The sequence below is a fragment of the Cyprinodon tularosa genome, unplaced genomic scaffold (genome assembly GCF_016077235.1).
Source record: "Cyprinodon tularosa strain WSP-4 unplaced genomic scaffold, ASM1607723v1 ctg425, whole genome shotgun sequence".
Taxonomy (NCBI): Eukaryota; Metazoa; Chordata; class Actinopteri; order Cyprinodontiformes; family Cyprinodontidae; genus Cyprinodon; species Cyprinodon tularosa.
Genome location: NW_024039147.1, coordinates 497449 through 523371, shown reverse-complemented (window position 1 = coordinate 523371; position 25923 = coordinate 497449). Strand labels below are relative to the sequence as shown.

The 25923-nt window shown below is 35.6% G+C and overlaps 3 protein-coding genes across 3 annotated transcripts; 1 reads left to right on the top strand and 2 right to left on the bottom strand.

The window, feature by feature from the left end:
• Positions 1-1269: 1269 nt before the first annotated feature.
• arpc3 (actin related protein 2/3 complex, subunit 3) lies at positions 1270-6616 on the bottom strand. The gene is made up of 7 exons (XM_038299354.1): positions 6472-6616; positions 6023-6122; positions 5653-5729; positions 3645-3713; positions 3360-3486; positions 3005-3099; positions 1270-1495 (listed from the first exon to the last, which is right to left on the bottom strand). The coding sequence occupies exons 1-7, from the start codon at positions 6475-6477 to the stop codon at positions 1433-1435; spliced, it is 537 nt and encodes a 178-aa protein (XP_038155282.1). The 5' UTR covers positions 6478-6616; the 3' UTR covers positions 1270-1432.
• A 269-nt stretch (positions 6617-6885) lies between these two features.
• Positions 6886-10868, bottom strand: gpn3 (GPN-loop GTPase 3). The gene is made up of 8 exons (XM_038299353.1): positions 10667-10868; positions 10442-10550; positions 8838-9005; positions 8194-8318; positions 7930-8045; positions 7653-7749; positions 7435-7563; positions 6886-6973 (listed from the first exon to the last, which is right to left on the bottom strand). Exons 1-8 carry the CDS (start codon positions 10712-10714, stop codon positions 6908-6910), a joined length of 858 nt encoding a protein of 285 aa, XP_038155281.1. The 5' UTR covers positions 10715-10868; the 3' UTR covers positions 6886-6907.
• A 1309-nt stretch (positions 10869-12177) lies between these two features.
• rnf170 (ring finger protein 170) lies at positions 12178-20087 on the top strand. Its single transcript, XM_038299331.1, has 8 exons — positions 12178-12393; positions 13694-13857; positions 16432-16507; positions 16908-17022; positions 17167-17240; positions 17329-17460; positions 18539-19027; positions 19590-20087. Exons 2-7 carry the CDS (start codon positions 13718-13720, stop codon positions 18806-18808), a joined length of 807 nt encoding a protein of 268 aa, XP_038155259.1. The 5' UTR covers positions 12178-12393; positions 13694-13717; the 3' UTR covers positions 18809-19027; positions 19590-20087.
• Positions 20088-25923: the final 5836 nt, after the last annotated feature.

The following is a 25923-nucleotide window of genomic DNA, read 5'->3' as shown; positions in this document are numbered from 1 at the left end:
TGTGTCACAGAGAGAGGGAGAGGTCGGCTGTGAGGCGTGCATATCAACCACAGGACTAATTTAAAAGCAGTCATGAAGAATAGCTCACTGAAGTTGGTAGGTTAAACTAAAATTGAGGTTTTTGGTCAGAAAAAAAAAATGTAGCTAGAAACTTATAGCTTGCAGGCAAATAGGTCTTCCAATGGGAAAAGCCTATAAGAATATCATCAGATTACTAAAAAGGTGCTGGAACAGTGGACTAATCAGACGGACTCAGTCACAGCAGCTCTGTCAGTAGAAATGAGGCGAAAATTCTCAAAGTATTGTGAAAATCTTTTTGAAGGATATCTAAAACAATCAATTTAGAAGTTATAATAATTAAAATTCAATCATTGAAAAAAGTCGTAATTTGATAGCCTTTCTGAAAAAGATGCAGATTCAATGTCAAAAAACAAAAATGAAATACTTTTTAGAATAGTTATACAGTTTCAAAACTATTTCAAACAATTCACTGCACAGCTTTCTGTTATATAAATTTCAAATTACTAGAAATATTCACCTTCTTAATGATGTTCTAATTCTGTGATGCACCTGCTAAGGTTTGGTGTAAATACAATAATTATTCCCAACAAAACAATTATACTTTCACTGATCAAGCTCTGGCTATTTTTATTTTGTATTTATTAGTTGCCAGAATCGTATATTACAATGTTCACAACAATGCTAGAAAACAGTTAGGATTTTACATAAGTGTGTTTAGCCATTCTTCCACATATAGTCATCAATAATGAATTCAAAGCCTATTTCTTTAACAACTCTTATTAAAATCTAGTTGAACAAAATGTGACCAACTTCAAATTTGTGTTGATTTCAGAAGTAGCATAATTAGTTGTTATTCTTAATGTCATTCTTATGCACACCTAGGCTAGGTGTAAATTAAAAGCATATTTTGTTCAGAGGTTTGTGATACTGGTTGTATTTGAAATACTCATGGTAAGCTATCTAGACTCCATTCTCCTGCTCATTTTATTCAGATATATTGTACACTTTAAATATTAGCATATTACATAAGTCATTAGAAAGATGTACAATCTACACCATGTGCATACTACTAGATTTGGGCTGCATCAAGTGAAAACAAGTCTGGACAAAAAAAAATTGCTTCAAATGGTTTCAGCCCATCAGCAGTGCCTCATGTAAGAGGTATGATTTTTCATGTTTCATTCCATCTCATTTTGTCTGTGACTCAATTTAATAAAAACAATAAAATAAAAAGAGACCAAACATTACTATCGTCTCGAATCTCATGATTTCTTTATTGAATTAAGCACCAGCCTAATATGATCAACATCCAGACAAGTGAACATATATATTTTTTGTTTCATGTCATACAGTATAAAATGTTTACAGATAATCAAAGTCGTATTATTCCAGCCTCTGTGTCCTTTGCGGTTTACTGTCCAGGAGCTGAGAGGCTTTTGTTCATGAACTGCTTCTTCACGAAGCACAGCCACCACTGAAACAGGAGACAAACAAACAAACATTGGTGAGAACAATCACTTAAAGCACCAAACTTCTCAAGTAGTCAGATTCCTTGTATTCCTTTTAAATTGAAAACAAATAAATTGTTTATACAGGAATGAGTAACTCTAATTTAATGCTTTTTATTGCTCTTAGAAATAATTTTAATGACATCAACAAGTACCCAGCACTCTCACATATACACAGCAAAATCCTTCATCCTTTTTACCATCGAAGGGCTGCAGCCATGTCTCAAAATCCTAGATTTCCAGCAACTTTAGTTGAAATTAGCATTTTCCCGATTCTCTAGCTTTTTCTCCGCGTCAAGGTTCTTTTCTGAACATACGGCTTAAAGATCAACCGGAATCAGTTCCACGCAAATATAATGCAATATATATTTAATGAAATTGTTAACTTTTTTTTTTAAATAAAGAATTTTAAATGCCACAAAAACCACATTTAATGAATTTTAATACAAATTTAGGCCTTAATTTTAAGAATAATAATTTTATGACTTAATGATTTTTAATGACCGGTGGATACGCTGTAATAGCTGTTTATTATTTTAGATTACATAAAGGAATCACAATTTATGAGCAATGAAGGTTCAATGCTTTTTTTGTATAGATTTTCATGGGCCTTTATATTTTACTTTCAGAAATGGTTTGAAAACAAATCATTTGAATTCTTCTTTGAAGAGTTTAAAGTGTTTAAAAAAAAAAACATAAAAAATCTATAGGAAATATTTATCCTCCCTAAGTATTTATCCAAGTCTAGAATTTTAGTTGTTCAAGGTTTAGAAAGATTGCTCCTTTAACAAAAAGGAGAAAATAGCCATATAGTTCATATTTAATTTTACAGAGGAAATATATTGGTTTGTAAACAGGAGATAAACAGTGACATTAAAAATATCTTTAGTTATTTAATCTTGTGACACAAATTTACAGCCATAATAACCAACTCACTAGGTTGGGTTTAAATGCTGAGCTACAGAAAATGGCTCCATTCTGACCCGGGCAGAGCTTTTTCACATGAAATAGTTTAGGTCACAAACACACAGAGCCGGTTTGCTCAGCATGCCTCGTATCCACAGAACACGCAGCCTAACCCTTAAGCATTTCCAACTGGTTTGTTCTGATTAGCTGATGAAGTTTTAAGGCGCCAATAATACAGTCACTCTTATTTAAAACCTAAAGGCGGGCAAAAAAATAATAATAATAATAACAATGCTGTATTACAAGGCAGGTGGAAAAACTGATAGATTTTCTTTTGTTGTTTTTTTTCCTCAGTTGAGCGCATTTGGCTAACAACATAGTATCTGTGGAACTACCGTTATCGTGGGCAACGTCAGAAAAAAAAAAATGCAATGATTGGATAACAGCAGCACAAAAATAAAATATATATTGTCAGGCATTCAAAGAATTTTTATATTTTCACATCTACTTTATAAACGAGCCAACTCTGATAAAAAAAAGAAAGAAAACTCAAAAGGCATCAGCTTCACCTTGCTGGGTTTGTCTGTTTGAGGGTCAAACACGCGGTCACACAGCCTTAACCCAGTCTCCTGCCGGAGCTGCTGCAGGTACGCCCTCATGGTCTCTAAAACACCAAACGTACAATTTGATCAGCGTTTTATCACTTTTGAACCACTTACAAAACTGTCAGTTGTGATTTTGAGCAATTTTTTAATATGTGTTCTACAGGAACAAAAAAAAAAAATCAACATCCATGTTTCATCCCTTTTATCAGCAGCTTGAATATTTTCTGAATATTCTCTCTTGCATCTTTAAGTGTTTGGTTTCTGAAATTCTCAACACATCGAAGTTTATGTTTGTTGCGTTCTTAAAGCCATAACTCACCATCCTCCTGTTTGTTTGCAGGCTTTACATACATAGCATTCAGAGGGAAGCCGGGTTCTCCAGGAATGGGAAAGTTAGTGATGCCCAGGGTGTACATCTCCTTCTCTCCCTGGCTCCTGGAGCTGCACTGAAAAAGACATCATTCCCCAACGGATCATTTTCAAAATTCATTTCAAATCAACCACCTCCTCCTTAAGATTTTTAGCTTTAACAGAGGCATTTTAACTACTATATCTTTTAAAAAGGTGCACCAAGAACTGCTGATGCACCAGAGTAAACATTTACCTTCTGTAGCTTCTTCAGGCATTCAGAAATGTAGAGCGTAACATAGATCAATGTCCTGTCTGCTTCATTCTGAAAAAAAACAAACATTTACACTTACTGAGTTATTTTTCAAAACTCACTCCGGTAGAGCTGGAAAATATTCTGAATCATAAATGCAGGGTTTGAAATACTGAATTTCATTCCTCTGTTAATGAAGGTTTTTGACAAATTACGCATTTCTGAATTTAACTGAATGAATCAAGTTTTTTCTCATCATCTCAACTAAAAATATTATATTTGATCAGCTGGAAGGACGATCACCATCTTTTATATGGAGGAGAAGATGGCAGAGGGGATTATCGGTTAAGAAAATGCTTCATTTTAAAAGAGGTTTTCGAGCATTTTCAGATTACATTAGTAAAATTACTAAATTTCAATTAAAATGCTTCTTACTGAATTCCCGTTTAGATCAATCAAGATGTGAAAAAAATAATACATTTATAAAGTGGTTTGAGTGTTTACTAAGTAGGGTTTTGAAAGCTACTGTAACTTAGACAAACTATATTAAAGAGTTTAACCCTCACCATAAAATACAAAATGATTGTGTGGAAGAGTGAGACTATGATGAATGACCCACAAGATGGTGCACCTCTATGTGAGAATGATGTACAGTCAGATGAAGCAAACCCACATCTACATGCCAGCAGATTTACTTCCCATTTTGTAGAAATACATTTAGACTGTCATCACCACCGACTGAATCTTTCTCTCAGGGTGAGTGTTAGTGTAAGTCTTTTAGCTGTTTCTCTGATATTATTCCTCTTTGTCGCAGGACAAACTGACACAAATACCTTAAAGATGGCACAAAAGGCTGAATAAATTGCCTTAAAGTTGATCCCTCTGGTTGTTGTGTCATGCAATGATGACCTACACCACCCTTTCATTTCTAATGCCATTCTTTGAATCATTAAATTTGTAGGAAAGCGGCTGTTCCAACCGTTGCATTTCCGAATTCTCAAAAGTGGTGCCCGACTTTACGCGAGTGAGTAAAATGAATGTGATTGGTCGATTATCAGGGGGGCGGGATTGTTGTGGCGGAAGGTTTGCAAGCAAGTTTGGTTGTGGCCGGTGTCTTGAAAGCATCTTGCTAACCAGTTAGCGACTTAATGCTAATAGGTTCCCAATGGGAAATTACATTGGGAGCACTAAATTGGTGACTTAGAAACAACACTGTCAAGGAACGCTATGGGAAAGTAAATGGTTTTTATTTCTTATTTCAACCATTGCATATATTAGCTGCGACATATGAATCAAGATGCTATGACTGAAAAAATTTGATTGACAGATGACCTTTGATATATGATTGGATGAAATTTAGATGTACAAGCTGACATATAACTAATTGGCCTGCATAAGATAGATTTTAAGACAAGATTTTTTTTTTTTATAGAAATTTTCTAAATTTTGGGAAAATAAGGAGCCTGATAAGGAGTATATTTATATACATGTTTAAGCCAGAATGCTTTGGCATTTAAATATGACTTCCCTACAACTGTAAGCTTTCACTGCTCACTTTTTTTATTTCATAAATTTCATACTTTGAAGTGAATCGGACAGTTATAAGCTACAAGCACAGCTAAAAACAAGGAGCTGCTAAAATGGTATGTGTCCTTAAAACTCCAGAGCATCTGCCCCTTTTCTTCCCCCGTTTTTAGAAGGGTGAAAGGAATGAGATGAAGCAAGCCAAGACCTGTGGAGAAATATGACTAACATGGCCACTAGGACAAACAAAGCTTACAGAGGCATGGAGTTATTTACATCAATGTATGATTCTTTAACTTTATTTGGTTAAAGCTTCAAAAGTACTTAAAGCATTTTTGTGGATGTATTTTAACTTTTTGTCTAGTATATTTTAAAATTTCTAAACCGACAGTGGAACACATCAATATTTTTCCTAACCGTAAAGGAAAATAATGACTTAGATTAAAGCCTAAAATATTTCCTTTATATACATTTATTGAAATCTTACCTTGATTTCATAATTCTTAAAGAAAACATTAGCCTTGAAGTAGTAGATTGCCTCATCGATGATGTCAGAATCTATGCCTGAAAAAAACAACAGAATTTTCATTAAAGAAGATAACATCCCATTTCTTATATCTATTGATTTGGCTCTGATCTCATTGATGTTATTAAATCTGAATTATTAGAAAGTGACTCAGTACCACATTCAGATGTTTTAACTTTACAGCTGTGAGATGCATTAATCTAAATCTCTTTGCAGAAGTTAGAGGAAAGGAGCTACTTTATTCAGACCATATAAGGAAGTGAAGCTCAGTCATGAATCAGGAACTTAATGCATGCACACATTTCTACAGAAAGATGAAATAAACCCTTACCATCTCCTCTTGCTGGACCCTTGAACTGTGTTTTGACAGGGAGCAGGGCCATGTTCCCCACCAGTCTGGTTTCAGGGACCATCAAGCCTGAGTGATAAGCCTATAGAGATAAAACAGGAACTCCTGTCACTTTATGTTTATCGAATACATGTATTAATTTACGACCTCCCTGAAAAAAACACGACTTTTTATTCAGGGCACCTAGAATATTATACATTTATATATTCTAAACTCAAATGCAGTGCAATAACACAGCTGAATTTGTACACTTTGCGAGTCAAACGCCAGCAATTATGAACCGAATGCTAAAGGAGCTAGCTTACTGCGCTATATGTTTTCAGCTAACGTTAACCGGAAGCCAGTTATAAAAGGTATTTACGCATTTCTACAAAGGCTTAGCTTCTTACTTTCAGCCTATACCCATCAATTATCCCACTTGAGAAACTCACCGGCATGTTGAACGACAAATATCAATCCAACTGCTCAGCAGGAAAAATGTACAGGCACCCCCAAGCCGCTGCTTCCGCTTGTCCCACCCTGCAGCTTTACAGGAAGTAGCCACGTGTCATATGGTGGAGCAGCCACGAGGGGGCGCTCACAAATAGTTTTCTCATAGAAAAAAGGGGCCAGTTGTCAATTTTATGTAATATTTTATTTAAAAAATATACATTTCAGTAATAAATCTATCAAATATTTAGACTTGGACATCATTTTAAAATAAAATAACATAAAGTGGAGTTTTTTATTAATTGTAAAAAAAAAAAAAAAAAAAGACTTTCATGCAAGTCTACAGTCAAGCATTTATGCAGTGATATTAAACATTCAAGTTGAACTTCAATGGTTTGTGTCAACGTGACATTTTCCCCACTCCAGTCCAGTCAATCCTCAGCTGCTGACTTTGTCTTGAAATATCTCATCGTAATTTAAGTTGGATTGCTCTTCATCAACCTCCTGTTTGTAGAGAGAAACGTTGACAGATTATTACAAATAAAGAATATAAACACAGATAAGACAAAAACGGTGTCAGACAGTGTAGAGATACAGCACATGCCTTGCATACTTATTAATACACCAAATACTTTTTGACATTTGACATCTTTGAATGCATTTTATTGGCTTATTTAAAGGTATATCACAATTACAATCTTGAATTTTTTTTTTTTTTTTGTACTCTGGCATCAGAGAAACAGCTAAGATGTCTTTGATAAAATTAGATAAGCTGGAAAGTCCCAACTAAAACTTTATGGCCTAAATGCAAAATAATTTATTGATAGAAGATGACTCACTTCACTGACTTCTCTTTAAAATAACATTATTTGTGTTGGTCTTTTGCATAAGGCCTCACAAATGTGACATTTGAAAAATTGTAGATTTTTTTGGTTTTAGTAAGTACCCCAGTTAGGGTATTTTACCTTATGTTCCTTAACCTCCAGGTCCTCACCATACTGTATGGAAAAGTCAATGTGCTGCAAAACTATATTAATCCCCTCCTCATCTGTACGGTCGAAAGGCAGGAATCTCACCATGCTGTAGTCATCTATCTGCAAACACAGAATTTCTATTTTATTTTTTCTTTCTGAATACAAACTCTAAGAATGTCATTAAAAACCTGAACTAAGACTCTACTTACCAAACCACATATTGCTTTAGTGAGCTTTTTGAACTTTTTGCTCCTGAAAGTCTCAGAATTGTCCTCCATCATGGAGTACATGTCTGGGTCCAAGTACCTAATATATAAACACGCATAACAAGTAAACACATATATAGAAGCAAAACAGGAATCTGTATAGTTAAAACCAGATAGATAACATGCAACAATTAAGTGGAGAAGCAGATGATCATCTTGGTAACAGTTTTCAGGGAAATATAACAATCCGATAAATAAGGCTGTGTTTTATTATACTTACTTTTCGATTTCTTTCTTAGCTTTTGGACTAAGCAGGTCCATTTTAGTCATGATGTTTACTTGAGGAATTTCTAACGACACCATGGCACTGAGGGCAGCCATGACCCCAGAGATGAACTAGAGATCAAGATAAGGGAGACAAAGACGTGGGTTAATTTGAGTATCATCTGTAACAATTCAAAAATAATATAAAGTAACAGAAATAAAGAAAAAAGTTATTTAAGGAAAAAATGAAAATCTTTCAAATCAGCCAAGAAAAACTTACCTTAAAAGACTCGACCATAAACTGAGAGTCGACCAAAAAGACCCCGCAAACCCGGAACTCCCACTGCTGTAGCTGCTCCACCAGCTGCCTCATCACAGGGAGGTGAGTGTAAAGTTCAATCTGACCTGTTAGAGCATTAGAACAGCTGTCAGTCATTAAAAACTAATATTTATCCATAGAATGACCTAAGGTGGATCTGAATAAAACAGACCTTTATTAAAATGGCAGCTTTTTAATCATATAAACCAACATAACCAGGAAAAATCATTGGTAAACTAGTTCCAAGTTTAGTCTGACTTATACACTGTGCTATTAAACTGATAAATACAATACATTTAAGTAAAAACCTAAAGTAATGAGGTTACACATGTTTGGAAATTCTTAAGAAACTACTTAGTGGAAACACGATGTTCATTCAGTTGTAGAATTCAGTCTAAATTAATAACCTCACAGTTCAGAATAACATTCCGGAATTGGACTGAACTATGCCAAAACTTTTTTTTTTTTGCACTTATGCACAGCAGTTAAGATGGGTAACAAGAAGCTGGGGTGTAAGTGTATGTTTTTTTTTTTTTTTTACGTTTCTTCCAAACTAATGAAGGTTCATCACTTATTGAAGCTTGAATTCACAGCATCACATTTACCAGGGCAATCAAATAATATGTAGTCATCCTCTACATGGCCCAGGCTTTCCTCCAGCCAGTCAAAGTTGTTGGCGAAGTACTCCATACAGAAGACCAGGCCTCCGTTAGGGCCGAATCTCAAAGAGTCATCCTCCATCACATCATCCACCTGAATGAGTTCCCGGATATCTAAGAAAACACAAATAGAGTGTGCCTTTCAGATAAAATCTAGTTGTGAGAAAATTACGATTCTGCACAGATCATCACAATCACTGAATTGCTTTATTGTTCATAACATCACTGGATATTATAATCAAACATTATGATTCATCCAAAACGTCCCTTTTTTTAAATCTATACTAAAAATTTTATTCAGTCTAATTCCAGTACATAAAAGTCCAGTGGATATTTTGGACAGACGGATGGATGTTTCACTCATATAAGAGCAACAAGAACTTCTGTTGCACAAAACTCAAAATTTACACTAGATTATATCTGATCTGGTAAGGAGGAAAAAAAAAAAAAAAAAGAAAAAAATATACATTTTGTGTTTATATTAAAAAATACATCTCAAATACAAATAGAGTGCAAACATGATCATCAATCTTTGTATTGTTCAGTGAGTATCGGGTTTAGTTGTCTTTTATTAAGACTTTGTTTACCATTATAATCGTTTGGCATACGAGTTAAGTAATGCTTAGTTTTATTATAGTATTATAGAAGTGAACAAATTGGTGCATCTATTCTTATAATTCGCTTTCTTTAATCAAAAACGTATTTTCTCCTGACATTTATTTGCATGCAAGTTATGCTATGGGTACTGCTGACAGATGATGGTTACCATAGCAACCATTAACTGACATGCTTGAATGTATGTATTATGATCAGCTGTTTTCTTTACAAGTATTAGATATAACAGATTTTTTTTATGTTTAATAGATTTAACATATTTTTAGACAAATGTAACTATAGGTTTTCTTGTGTAATATTCACATAATTTGTGTATATTTTTGATTATTGTTACGGTTGATGTGTATTTTAGTTCTGTCAAATTTTTCATTTATTTGTCTCTTTATCATTTATTTAATCTACAGAGCCAGAAGCTGCTTGATTGATATTGACCACAAACTAGATTCTCTCACTATTATTGGGGATGTTTTCATTTGTGTCACACTTTGTGTTACATAATTAAAATACGGTAGATCTTAACTGATTGTTTCTCATTTTTTGGGGGCTGTCGCCTAGCACTGAATGGTTTTGTTATTTAACCTTTAGATGACAGAGGATCATTGTGACACCTCAGCCAGTTTGATAGCTAAAAAAAATGCATTTGGTTAGTTTAAAGAATTACAGTAGGTGATTGTTGAGTATTTGATTCCTTAAGCATTAAGCAGAGGGATATATAATTCAGTATATGACTGAAAATGATGTCCCACCCCTAAAATACCATGATTATACCTCTGATTACTGCACTAAAGGTGCTTTTAGAAGCTTCAGTACTATTTTCTCCTTAAGCTCTCACCCTTAACCATTAATACCAAACAGAATGTCATTCTATGTCATCAATCTTGCAATTATATAATAAAACGCGTTCGTTTCTGATATAAATTCCAAGTATAACTGACCTGCCATGACAGGATAATCAAAGTATTCAGCAGCTGGGTCCAGGTTGACCACCTGAACTGAGCGGTTTAAAGTCTCTGCATGTTGAACCATGGTGGAGCAGTAGGTACTCTGAGAAAGAAAAACAAAAACCGTTAGGAAACGTAGTGAGAAATTATTCTCTTTCTAGAAGACGGGACAACCTCATGCTAGATAACACGTTAGCCGAACAACCTAGCATAAATTACCTTGCCGCTTCCAGCAGGGCCCATAATTAACTGAGCATAACGAGGCATATTCTACCTCTGGTGTAAAATCTTATTCCCTCTGACTTTCACCCTTTATGAACTGCCACGAAAGTTAAACTCACTACAATTAGCACAACACTTTAGTACCACTGTTTCACTAACTCTTACTCTTCGTTTGCGGACAACACGCTATGGGTACCACTACTGCCATCTACTGGTTAGAGTGTAAAATAGCACTCTCTCGCAAGCTGTAGGGAAATATTCATTTAAATAAAATAAAATAAAATAAAAGCCACTTTTACTTCTGTAATAATGATTATTATTATTATTTTTTATATAAGTGATCTAAATGTTCATATTTGTACGGAAGAGGATTAGGGCCACTGAAAAAATCCAAAAAGTTAACAGATTTTTAAATATTATTTCAGTTTAATATGGAAAAAAAAAATCAGAATTGTGACTTTTAATTCAGAATTCTGACCTTAATCTCAGAATTCTGACTTTTTCCTCAGAATTCTGACTGAATTTTCTCAGCTAACAAACATTTTAGCATCGAGCCTTAGTCATGTTTGTTTTAGAGAGGGCTCTCTTGTTTTAATCACCTTCTGCTCTTCCATTAATGAAATAGCATCACCAGGGACCCCTCGGGCATGTAAAAAGTTGCCTAATTCCGTAATTTTCCACCAATGTGTCACTGGCCCTCTCAAACAACTCACTTCTTTGTCAGTGAAGCTGAGTGCTTCCACATCTCTTCCTTTATGGTGCCCATTTACAATAAGATCCAAAATTCTCATTAAAGATTAAAGTAATAATTCGGACATTAAAGTCAGAATTCTGAGATTAAAGTTAGAATTCGGACTTTTTTCCCATATTAAACTGAAAGAAAATTTTAAAATCAGTTAAGTTTTTTTATTTTTTTCAGTGGTCCTAATCCTCTACAGTACATTTGTTATTGTTTTGAAAATGGAAAGAAAAAATAGAATAGAACAGAAATTCCCTTTATTGTCCCACAATGGGTAAATTCTGGTGTTTTCAGCAGCAAAAAGATTATAGAAAAAAATGTCACACAAATATGGACCTTAGAAAAATGGAAAAGAATAACATACTAGTGTTAAAAGATAAACAATAAAATACTGTAAAGTATTTTAACAATATATAAATGTGTACCTGAAGAATAAAATAACCATTATACAGCTATGGACCTTTTTACAGCTATGGATATTTGAAAAATAGCAGCAACATCAGAGATGTAAAAAATGACAGCAGCATGTCAATTTAACTAAGATAAAACTGCGCAAAATAAGCATGGATGTAACAACTTAAAATACATATCCAGTTTCAACTGTGTACGTCCCACTTTAAATTAATTCATAAACGTATCCATCTGTTTACAATTTTTTTATCAATTGATTTTTATTTTTAACTTTTTACAAGACGTTCTTTTTCATATCTAAACCTGTAGCTTCAACTCCAGCACAGTAGGTGGCGCAAATGCGTCCTAACAGAAGGAAGTGAACAAGGAGAGGGAGCAAGTAGAAATAAAGGAAGAAGCTGAGCCCGTAGCTTTTAACATGCAACACAGCCGTGCAATGATAATTAATAAGCTCGCTAGACTAACTGTCTGAAATAAGCCATCGCTGGGAACATTAAAATGTCTAGGTTGGGGGAATGGAGTTGACATGTTCAGGTTGAAGAAGGATATCCGGGTGAAGGTGGATTTGTTATTGGTATGTATCCTGCTCGGGGTAAATATAGTCTACAATCAACATTTTAACGTTTAAAGCTACGCTGCTGAAGTCAATCTTTATTGATTTTTCATCTCTAACAGCTGCTACTCGAAGGTAATTTTGGTCAGACGGTTAAAAGTTTATATACTTCATTAAACGATTCCAATTCTCCTCTCCTACCTGTCTAAACTAGTCTGATCCCGCCCATTTAATAGCGGACTTTTAAGATCGGAATATCCCGAAAATGATGCAACAGCCTCTCCTTAAATGCATCATCTGCAGTTTTATTTATAGGAAACTTGTCTTTTTTGGGGGGGCCAACATTTACATTAACAATACATTTATGTTTTGTTTGGCAATCACATCATTTAACAATTAGATCATACAGTAAAATACTTTGGCAAGCAGCCACAAAAGGCTTTGTTTTACTGACATATTTAGTCCTCAACTAATTTAGTCCTAATTGTGAATTTTAGCTATACAGAGAGCAATTGATTAAGAGCAGGAATTGTACCAAAAATTGCTAGAAATATATAAAGATTTTGCATTCAAGATAATAATAAAAAAAAAAATCCCAATCAATATGTTTTATCCAAACAGCTTTAGCTTCATCTGGTTTTAATTCTGTATGAAATCTCATTAAAGGAATCTTTTTCTATGCAGTTATTAGTTTATAAATTGAAAAAAGTAATTGATCGATTAAACAATTATCAAAATAAATATTCTATGCATTATTGGAAACTACTAAAATAGATTTAAATGTAGAAAAAACGTTTAAGTTTTTCTAAGTATGCTTACAGCTGGTTTATCAGTCTGTCTTCCTAATGAATAAACTACTTTTTGTGGCTATAAGGCAGGAAAATCCTAACTTAGGTAAGTCCTGGAAAGATGTGTGCAGTTTAATTTACAGGCTTATTAAAGCATAGTTCCTAAAACAATAATTACGAGCTTACTTAGTGTGTTTCTTTTTCCTAATTACTTTTACCAAATACAGTAAAAAAGTAGGTTATATCATATGCTGGGCTTGGTGTGATTTAAAAAAATATCCTTATTGTACAGTTGCATGTTTCCATGATCTCTTACCTTTATCACGACTGCACTTCAAAAAATGAAAAACCTCTTGAGAGTTGTACTGAATGAAATTTCTTTTTGTGTACAAAGTGATTATAAAGTCTGTCTTAGTTATTGATACTAAGTTTAGAGGTGGTCGTCATTCTGCTTGTTACAAATGTGAATTTTTATAATGAAGAGTAAAAGGAAACTGTGAAAATGATACCCTTTGCTTTGTCCCTGTGTTTAGAGTTGCAGGGTATGAGTGTGGATAATGGAGGATGGTCATAGTGGGGACTTGGACTACCTGATCCAAGATGACGACACTATCATCGAGGGTGTTAGCAACCAGGTGTTGTTTGTTGTGGTCGTCAGTTTCACCTTTCTGGCAGGCATCCTCACTCTGCTCTGCAGGTAAACAGTTTTGTCAGATCAACAAAGATTGAGCTAAAATTGGAATATTTTTTCTTTTTATGTCAAAAAAACTTCACCAAATCAACATTTGTTTTTGATTGTTGAGTTCCGTTTTTTTTTTTTTTTTTTTTACAAAGTGACAGATCTGGCGATTTTTTTTCTGAAATGGCCAAAACATTGAAAAACTAAGAAACATTTAATTGCACTGTCTGCTTCTTCAAGTCCCCCATAAAAATACCACAATTATTTTCTTTTTCTCTTGGATTTCGAGTTTGTAGAATTCTCTAAAAGCAACCGAAATATTCCTTATAAAGCAGTTATCAGCAACAGATTGCAAATGGATCCTCATTTTTCCAGTTGGTTAAAGGTATAGTGGAGGATTTTCTTTTACTTTTAAATAAGTGGTCCTCCTAATTGTCAATCGTTCAGGTGATGTTATGAGATGAGCCGCGGCTTAGATGCGTGTGTCGAGTAATGGAGGGGTGTGCTCTAAGACATTACACACAAAATACTTACAAAACATTTTATTATACAGACCAATCATTAACACTTTCAAAGGCACTTAAATGGAGGGGGGACAAGAAAAAGAATTGCAAAAAATATCACTTATCATATTACTAACTGTAGTTACACATTCCACCAGGTGGTAACATGTTCACATGAAGCTTCATGAATTGTGGTGAGCGTTGCAGCAATTTATGAAAACATTTAAATTCCTCACGAGGCTTCATGTCACCATCACTAATGTTTACATAAGGCCGTCCCATGTGCTTGTCCCCATTTTCACTTGCCGGTGGTGAGTCTGACGTAGTGGAAAAATTGCAAATCTTCTTTTGAAAAGTAAGCTTTTATGAGTGATGCAAACTTTTAAAACCAGGAGAAATGGGCTTGTGCACACTCTTGCACATGTTTAATAGGGATTTCCTCTCGGAAGCGGTTACAGGGTTGTGCATGTGCATTTTTTTTTTTTAAAGTAAAGAGGGTTGATCTTTTCTAAAACTTTCGAAAATCCTCCACTATACCTTTAAGTCACCCTGACATGGAAGTCCTCCATGTCTGAACTGGGGTATTGACAAGGAAAGTCTGTCCAGCTCTTTCTTCAGTCCAGAACTACCAGTTGTTAGATTGTAAAGGTCTCACTAATAATAATCAATTTCAAGATATATATATATATATATATATACACTATATTGCCAAAAGTATTTGCTCACCCATCCAAATTATTGGAATCAGGTGTTCCAATCACTTCCATGGCCACAGGTGTATAAATTCAAGCACCTAGGCATGCAGACTGTTTTTACAAACATTTGTGAAAGAATGGGTCGCTCTCAGGAGCTCAGTGAATTCCAGCGTGGAACTGTGATAGGATGCCACCTGTGCAACAAATCCAGTCGTGAAATTTCCTCGCTCCTAAATATTCCACAGTCAACTGTCAGCTGTATTATAAGAAAATGGAAGTGTTTGGGAACGACAGCAACTCAGCCACGAAGTGGTAGGCCACGTAAACTGACGGAGCGGGGTCAGCGGATGCTGACGCGCATAGTGCGAAGAGGTCGCCAACTTTCTGCAGAGTCAATCACTACAGACCTCCAAACTTCATGTGGCCTTCAGATTAGCTCAAGAACAGTGCGCAGAGAGCTTCATGGAATGGGTTTCCATGGTCGAGCAGCTGCATCCAAGCCATACATCACCAAGTGCAATGCAAAGCGTCGGATGCGGTGGTGTAAAGCACGCCGCCACTGGACTCTAGAGCAGTGGAGACGCGTTCTCTGGAGTGACGAATCGCGCTTCTCCATCTGGCAATCTGATGGACGGGTCTGGGTTTGGCGGTTGCCAGGAGAACGGTACTTGTCTGACTGCATTGTGCCAAGTGTAAAGTTTGTTGGAGGGGGGATTATGGTGTGGGGTTGTTTTTCAGGAGCTGGGCTTGGCCCCTTAGTTCCAGTGAAAGGAACTCTGAATGCTTCAGCATCCCAAGACATTTTGGACAATTCCATGCTCCCAACTTTGTGGGAACAGTTTGGAGCTGGCCCCTTCCTCTTCCAACATGACTGTGCACCAGTGCACAAAGCAAGGTCCATAAAGACATGGATGACAGAGTCTGGTGTGGATGAACTTGACTGGCCTGCACAGAGTCCTGACCTCAACCCGATAGAACACCTTTGGGATGAATTAGAGCGGAGACTGAGAGCCAGGCCTTCTCGTCCAACATCAGTGTGCGACCTCACAAATGCGCTTCTGGAAGAATGGTCAAAAATTCCCATAAACACACTCCTAAACCTTGTGGACAGCCTTCCCAGAAGAGTTGAAGCTGTTCTAGCTGCAAAGGGTGGACCGACGTCATATTGAACCCTATGGATTAGGAACGGGATGTCACTTAAGCTCATATGTGAGTCAAGGCAGGTGAGCAAATACTTTTGGCAATATAGTGTATATATATATATATATATATATATATATATATATATATGAACCTCCTGTAATCTGTTAGGTGTTTTCAGAAATCCTTTTCTGAAATACTGTGTTGCAAAATATCTATATAATCATTAAAAAGATTCCTTTTGTCCTTTCCAGACACGAGGAGCAAAATATTCATCCTGAGAATCAGGAACATGTCCGAGCAGTCCGTCAACAGCTTCAAACTGAGCAGGTATGGAGGGTAACGCAGCTCAAATTCTTCCCGATCGATGAATTTAGCAACTGCAAACAGATGAAACAGCGCAAAAAGAAAAATACTTTTAATCACTTTGATTTCTTTCCAATAATTTCAACACATCACATTATGCAGCAAAATGGATCAGATACTTTTGATACAAATCTTGAAAGAAACTTTTCTTAATTTTTTTTAAGTTAACTTTCTTTTTTATTGTTAATCTTAAAACATTTCCCTGGAAATAGAAGCAAGGGAAGTAAGAGATGTTTATTAAAAAACTAATTGTTTACAGATATAACCCATTTTGACTGCCAGGATTACTTATTTTATTATCTGTTTAATAACTGGATTATTTTTGGAATTTTATGCTTCATATTTCTGTTCTTCTTTTCCTTAGGATGAAAATCCGCAGGCAGAGGCCAGACAGCAGTATTACACAGACATGTCTTGCCCTGTGTGTTTACAACAGGCTGTGCTGCCTGTGGAGACCAACTGTGGACACCTTTTCTGTGGTAAACACGACTAATGTTTCACAAATTTATGTTTAACTTGCATTATTGGTGAAATTAGACTGGAGTATTTATTTATTCATATTAATACGGCGTAAATCTTCTCATAAATTCTGCTTTTTTATGTATTTTTTTTTTTTTGCCTAGGCTCTTGTGTTATAGCTTACTGGCGGTATGGCACCTGGCTGGGTGCAGTCAACTGCCCAATCTGCAGACAAATGGTGAATGATTGCATTTCAGTGTTTCATACTTTGTCTAAAAACTTAAGAGTTTTTGTGTTTTTGATAAAATTTTCTTCTGTCTTTCCAGGTAACTCTGCTCTTCCCATTGTTTCACGAGCACGCTGCTCCTCAGAGGGTGCAGGATGGCGAGGCAGAGCCTCAACTTATTTTACGAGACATCAATGATTATAATCGCAGATTTTCTGGCCAACCAAGATCTGTGAGTCTCCCTTTCTCTTTAAACAAATTAAATTGCTTTAAATTGTGTTTTGCAAAACTACTTTTATTGTCATTGAAATATAAAGGTATTCAAAGTGTATTAAAATGTTTATTATTTTTACATTTTCAAATTTCTTTATCTAAGCTATTAATTTGTGCATAGCCCTGAAATTTAGAGCAGCATACAGGACCCATCATTATATTTGTATTTACAATGGATGATAACCTAGTGATTTCATTTTTGGTAAGAGTAGCACAACCTTACATGTATGCAGAAAGAAACATGTAACATGAGTCCTCATTTTAAAAATGTTTTAAATAAAATAAAAAAATAAAACAAAGAAACAAACTGCATTTCTATCCCCGAGTGATTTATGTTAAAAGTTTTAATTTTATTCTATCAATCTGTTTCTTCTGCCTGAAAATGGGAACATTTAGACTTGAACAGCCTTTATTGTCATTTTGTCTGCGCAGAGTGTATACAAAACAAAAACTTTGGAGGCCGAAGAGAAAACAGTAAAAAAAATAGGCATTTAGCATGATGGCAAAAAGTTGTTTTTATTGTTGAGACGAAGATGATACGATTTTTAACATTATAGAAAAAAAAAATCTTTTTTTTTCTCAATCAAAACTGATTTTAGTTAGATGCTAAATTGTTTTTTTCTGAAACAAAGAACCTACTTGTCGTGGTTGAATTAAGATTATTAAAATCTGTGTCTGTCGGGGGTACAAATAAGTTTTGCCTTTACAATACTGTTATATTTTGTATGTTTATTCTTTTTATAATCCATTAGTTTTTATTTAGTTTTGCAAAAACAGCTTAAGAGACTGAAGACCCTGAATAATTTAGAGATTTTGTCAAAAGTTTCCTTAAATCTTTGTTTTATCTTTGAGACATGTTATTAGGAAAGACTAAGATCGATAATGTTAGTGAAAGGTGAAACATTTGTGCTGCTATAAGGTTTATGCAAAGGCAACTTCTTAAAAAGGGATATTTTCCCAAAGCCTATGTCATACCAGCTTATAAGTCCTTACATTATTATTATAATGTCTGTTTTCCTTTTTTTTCTCATCTGTAGATCATGGATAGGCTGCGCGACGTCCCCACCCTTCTCCGTCATGCCTTCAGGGAGATGTTTTCTTTGGGCGGACTTTTCTGGATGTTCCGGATTCGAATTCTTCTCTGCCTCATCGGTGCCATTACCTACCTGGCCTCGCCACTCGACATTCTCCCCGAAGCGCTTTTTGGCCTTCTGGGTTTCATGGACGACTTCTTCGTGATCCTCCTCCTGTTTGTGTACATCTCCATCATGTACAGAGAAGTGGTTACGCAGAGACTGAACGGCTAGAATAAGGATGCTGTGGGAAAATGGAAATGAATATGTGACTTTGATGTGTTTAGAAAAAAAGAAAATAAATGAAATGTGAGGGGAGTTTGGTAATAAAATGGGGATTTTTCTCTCAGGGCTTTGCTTTAATTAAATGGACTGTGAGGTTAGCAAAGCATAGTGAATGTTGAGTTTCGATATAAAAGTTCCCATTAAAATTCAAAGTTTAAAGGAGTTCAGGTTAAACTAGCCTGACGTAGTCCGACTCAATTCTAGTCAGAATATGAGTCTGATACTGCTCCATAGAGCTGTGATTATGGGGCGTGTTTTGAACGAACCAGGAAAAAAAATGCCTCTGCACTCAATTGGATAGACCTACAACCAATAAGAGCAACGGAGTGCGTGACGTATCTTAAGCGAGGCATAGTTGTCCACAAAAATCAAAGCGTGCAGTTTCACGCCTATAATAAGAAGATGTGACTTGATCGCGTTTCTCTGTTCCTCTTTTAAAATTAATTTGCTGTCGATATCTTCTAGAACAGACCTAATAGCAGAATCTACTCACCCAAACTCTCCAGCGGCAGCCATTATTGTTGTCACCCGAGCGCGCATTGGTCACGTGGTTGATAACGTTACTGTTGATCATCTGTCCATCATCGTATAAAGCCCGCCCTGACAATTTGATTGGATCGCCTGACAGTGGGCTTTAATACTCGCGCTACTATGGAGCAGAGCCAGACCGAACTTCCCCGAACTCAAACCTTGTGGGCGGGACTAAGTTCGGACTGGCACCCAGGCTAAGGTTAAACAAGAGTTGAGAATAAATTAAAATGTCTAAATAAAGAATTGCTTTAAGACTTGCACATTTTTGACTATACAGTTATGTGGATATCAGCATAATATGATCAACTTTGCAATGTAATAACATCCTAAAATTCACATAATTATCAATCTACATGTAACCTGTCCGTGTGGATTCTCACTTTTAAGAAAAATTGTTGAATGACTATTACCTATTACACATTACCTGTTTAAGCTGACTTGTCAATACACTAATCAGTAACTATGCATATTTCATGGTGACTTGAAAAATGATTGTTAAATGGGTTGTAAAAAAAAAATCTTTATTTTTTTAAGTGGACAGTTTAGGATTCGGTGATCAAATCCTGCTTCCTGCATGCAGTCAGGTAATGCTTATTGCCGTCTTGCATGAGTTTCTCTTTCTGTTAAACCCATTGTAAAAATTGATTATTGCAGACAGTTTTGAATGTAAATGATCTAAAAATGAATGTGAATTCAATTTGTTGTTTTCTGTCATTCTATTAATAGTTAATTTGGTTAATTGTGCCAAGAAATCCGATTTTTTTATTCTTTAAAAATGTGTTTTTCCTATATATTTTAACAGTTGAAATTAACCATATAATGCAGATCTCTTTATTGAAAGTTGTAGATAGGTTTGCCATATGAATATACTTTCTTCATAGGACGAAACATGTTAAATTTAGGAGTGTGCTGCTGCTGAAGAAGTATGTGGAAGATATTGCATTTGTTTGTGCAGAGCATGTTCAGCCATTATTTTCACATTTTGGACTTTCAACTCCATAAATTTAAAAATGAGTAGATGTGACAGGGAAATATAAAAGGCTGCCTTATGTGTTTATTACTGGCAAAAACAAATATCTTTAATTGTTTTAATTTGATCTTGTGCAATGATTTTTAAAGGGAAAGGCATATCATTTGCTTCCATCTGCTGTTAAATTTAATCCACATAAAGTTTTTAATTTGCTTTTTAAAAGCACATGTACATTGTCATTGACATTCCTTGAAAAGATGTGTTAAATGTCTTAAAATCATATTCTATTAAAGTTGGATCATAAGCAATGCTTTAAAAAGATCTAACTACATTTAGGAGTATTTCAAAAATGTATTTCTTTTTGACAAAATCAATCAAAAATGTTTGTGGAGTGATTGGTTGTCCGTCCTACATTTTTCATACCCTTAGTGAAATACAGGACAATTAACACAGTGCCAGTAAGAAGTATAAATGCACTCATCACTGATATTAATATTTTCCATATGCACAACCTCTGTGTCGATCAGCATTTAACATCTGAAGCAGACAGGACTCAACAGTATAGTTAGCTTAATCTTAACTAAATGATTGTCTTGTTTTATCAGTTCAACCCACAGATCTCTCATATAATATGGTGTCATGCACTGACATGAGGGGGGAAACATTTTGGGAAACTACTGGGTTTATTTGGGCATACATTTCACATTGTTCTACTAAAAGGTCCAATAAAGGTCTTTTGTATTGTAGAACGAACGCTTTTTTTTCATCTTGCAAATACTCTGTGCCCTAACAAGCTTTGCAGAAAAAAAGCCCTCAGAAAAACAGATCCCTGACCACATTTATGGTACCCATTGTCATTTAGACAAGGCAGACAGCACTGTACGGATCATGTTCTTTGATTTCTCCAATGCATTGTCAGGAGATCAGACTGATGTGTCAACTGTAAGTTCTTAGCACAGGAGAACCACAGGGAATGGTACTCTTATCATTCCTTTTTGCTATTTACACCTCTGATTTCCAATACGCGAAAGAGTCCTGTAATCTGCAGAAACACTTGGATGACTATAGTGTCATCAAAACAAGAGAGAGGGTTGTAGATTTCAGAAAAATAACCAGGAACATTTCAAATGCTATTAACATCATGGGACATGAAGTTGAAGGGTATGACTAACCTGGACAGCAAACTTGAATGGAGATGCAACTGTGAAGCCGTCCACAAAAGGGGACAGAGCAGAATGTACTTAAGGGAAATTTAGGTCCTTCAGTATTTGCAGCAAGATGCTGCATATTTTCTATCTGTCTATAACCGAGAGTGTGATCTCTTCTGCCATCATCTGCTGGGGTTACAGCATCAGAGAAAATTACTTAAGATTAACAAGGTAACAAAAAAGGCTGGCTCTTCCCAAGGAACTTGTCTAGTGCCTCTGGAGTAAAGTGAAGACCTCTGTGGACGGCAGTGAGCATTAGAAGAAGATTGTTAAGCATCAGATCTGGTGCAAGACAAACAGCTACACCAGATAATTCCTGCCAACATCTATCAACACCTGCAACAATTCATTCAAAAACTGCCCATGATTTACTTAAACATTGAATTGCCCCTTTGAGTTTAATGAAGTAGTATTGAACTGTATTTAATTAAATGGAATTCCCTTTTAATCACAAAAATTATATTAATCTGGAGATTCATAGCCCCACATATTTACATTTGTGATGGTAGGAGAGAAAACTTTTTGTTCTCTGGAATTTTGTTCAGTTCAGTTTACTTCTATAATGCCAATTCACAGCACCAAGTCATCTAAACGCACTTTACAGATACAATTCAATCGGATCATACAGCCAGATTGGTTGAAAGTTTTTTGTCTAAGGAAAACCAGCTGATTGAAGCAACTAAATGACTCTTCAGTAATCCCCCACATCAAACATGCTTGTAGTGACAGTGGAGAGGAAAAACTCCCTTTTAACAGGAAGAAAGCTCCAGCAGAACCAGTCTCAGTGTGAACGGTGATCTGCTGAGGCCGACTGGGGTTCAAGGAGACAGAAGTAGAGATAAAAAAAAAATTACTGTTAAACAGCTACACAGGCAGCCCCGTCCAGGAAACTCACAACCAGGCATATGAGCTTTGATCCCCGAACGGGGAATGGCGGCCTACTGGTTAGGGCATAGAGCTTGGAATCATGAGGTTCTGAGTTCTAGGCCCACTCCCACAGACTTCCACTCTGGGTCCCTGAGCAAAGACCTCTAACCCCACACTGCTCCCCAGGTCTATAACCAATCTTATTTAGAATGGTACTAATTATCTTTTTTTTTTTTTTACTAGAATGAATCTTATGCATATAGAAAACCCTATTAAATCGTTGCTGCTAAGAGAAGATGGGATGGATGTTTCAACTGAGCTATGCTCTGGGTGAGTTTGGCAACTGTATTAAAAAGAAATCTAGGATCATATTTATTCTCCTCTAATATCAAAGTAAAATATTATAATGAAGGGTCATTTTATACAATAGTTTTTCCAGACTAGCTAGGGTCCTTGTAGGCATGTAGAGCTTAATTTTCTCTCCCGTTTTCCTAGAATTTTGTTTTAAAATGCGTAGCTCTGTATTAAACCAAAGAGCCAGCTTTCTATTTTTCCTCAATCCTTTATTTGTAAAATGGAAAAGATGAAATGGTTGCCCTCTGCAGTATTTGTTCAGCAATACAGAGTAGATAAAACGAGGTGTAAGAATGATTCATGTTTTTCTCTACCCTTTGGACACCATGAAAGACTGCCCACAGTGCTACTACCGTTTCTAAGCAATCCTAAGCTGCATGACAATCACTGTCACATGACCAAATACCACATAACCTATCCCCTCCCCTTCCTCCTGAAACAAAAACAGAAACTACAAAAAATGCTATACTGTAGTGCTATCTTAATATTTTTAATGGAACAAATTACCATGGAACATTTGGTTAAAAAAAACAAGCAAATTTACGAAACATTTTTTTTTCAAATCTCCAAATGTATTTCCACTTCCATCAATTAATGCCTTATTTGTTTTTTTGTTTTTTGTTACTTGGTGCTATATTTTTTGAAAAAAAAAACGCACTCTTTTTGTCAGTTTCTCCAACAGAAGATAAATTATCCTATATAGTGATTTAAAGGAAAGTTCCTTTTAAATACCTAGTTCTGTTTGGAATTTTATAATTTAATTTTGATCTATTTCAATAAAAAAGGGTGCTTCACATCCCAAAATGACAATCAAACCCTGAGTAAATCATAGTCTTATCAGAGGTTTGAGCAACTTCCACATTAATTTCTGGTTCTGACCCCAAAACCAGCCTACTTTAAGTATTATACACACCTAGCTTTCTAGACCCTCAGAACTGGTTTGGAGAGAAACTTATTCATAAGTGGAAACACCCCTGAAATGTCAGCTCTTACCCTGTATCATGTATTTCACCATTACATAATAGCCGAAATACTTGTCATACCAGTGCTGCGATTATCTTGGTGTGTTGCTGCTCATCCTGAAAAATCAGAGCCACTGTCATATGATCTTGGATGAGCAGAACTGGGCCAGGTCTATCTAGAAAAATAAGTAATGGAGTAAAGTATAGATACCTAAAAAGCGTACTTAAGTACAGTAACAAAGTATTTGTACTTCGTTAGTTGACACCTCTGAAGGATCAGATCAGACTCTTCACCAAAACTAGTTAGACATTACAAAGGGATTGCATATAAATATCGAAATAACACTTTTTAACTTTTTCTTTTACTTTGACAAAGTATTATTTTTATTTCACCAACATTCCACATGACTTGTTTTATTAAATACAACTATAATACCATTTGTGGTTGTAAATTAAGGACATTTGAAAAACCTTGAAAGTTATGACTAATGTTTCACTAAACAGTGTAATTTAATTTATTTATTTAGATAAAACAAATGGTAATATATATGGCAAGATAATATTTCTTTAATCGACTTTCTGAAGTTCAATTTGAAGTTCTGCTGACTATCTCCGCCCACGCCGCCTCCGATAGGCACCGGCTTGGGCAAAGCAGCGGACCCAACCTCTGGCCGACGGATTGGTGAGACACCCTAGAGCAGAGGTGTTGGCTTAGGGTTTTGAGGCTCGGTGGATGGTCGTTTGGTGCATGGCGCGTGTTTTGAAGCTGCTTATGGAGAAATGTCTTGGGCCGTGAGTAGTGAGGAAACAGGAAGCGATTCTTGTGGGATGGAAGAGGGAAATAGTGACAATGAAGGTTGGAAAATAGCAACATCAAAAAATGAGAAAAAGCGGAAAAAACAGAGATCAGTTCAAGGGGAATCTAGTTCAGAACAATCCAGTGATGATCATTCCATACATTCCACAGCACAACAAAATGAATTCAAAGTCATATTCAAAGTCGTTAATCAGGCAGACTCTTTTACAAATTGGAATCCGGTTCACTTAACAAAAACCATCAATAAACTTGTCGGAGAAGTCAAAGGTGCCAGAATTCTGTACAGTGGAGACCTGCTAATTAACTGCAGAGACAGCGCCCAGCAAGGCAAAGCAATACGTATTAACAAAATTGACGGGATAAGAGTTCAGTGCAGCCTAATGGAGAACAAAAAGATCAGCAGGGGAGTCATTGGAGGAGTTCCTCTAAAAATTTCTGAAAAAGAGATTCTGGAAAACATAAGCGGTGCAAAAGTAAAAGAAGTAAAACGGTTAAAAACAACAAGAAACGGAGAAAGATCTGACAGTTTATCTGTGCTAATTAAATTCGAAGAAGAGCAATTACCAAGCAAAGTATTCATCGGTTATATAAGCTATAATGTCAAAATCTACAATCCTCCACCATTGAGATGTTTCAAATGCCAAAAATTCGGTCACGTTGCAGCAGTTTGTAAAGGGAAACAGAGGTGTGGAAGGTGTGCAGGAGAACATGAGTACGGAAAATGTGGAAAAGAAGCTAAAATAAAATGCTGTAATTGTGGTGGAGAACATACTGCTGCCTATCGCGGCTGTGAAGCAAGCAAAAGGTCTGAGGAAATTAAAAAAATGAAATTTGAGCTCGGAATAACCTACGCTGAAGCTGCAAAAAGGATCCCATCTCAGTCAGAAAAACCCAAACCTACAGTTCAACACACAGCAAATTCCAAACCTCTAGAGAAATCTCCAAAAATTAATGAAGACTCACTTATTGTTAAAAAGACAAATTTTGTTCTTTTCATGGTAGAAGTAATTAATTGTACTGCACAGACAACAAAAAAAACGGAAAAAATCAAAATAATAGTGAAGGCTGCAGAAAAATATCTGGACATTAAAGATTTGAACTGGGAGATGGTTGGAAGTATGATGGGAGGACCGATGGGACCATCAGAAACTGGCAGAGTTAAGATGACCTAGAGTAAATTAAAATTATATGGGCAAATGTGATTTAGTATTATGTTGGTTTAAGTTACACAGGTTTTTTTTTTTTTTTTTTTTTTTTTTTTTTTTTTTTTTTTTTTTTTTTTTGGGGGGGGGGTGAATCGTTTCCTGTTATCTTGCTTTACTCCATATCAGTTGGTGGCGGTAATGCACAATTCA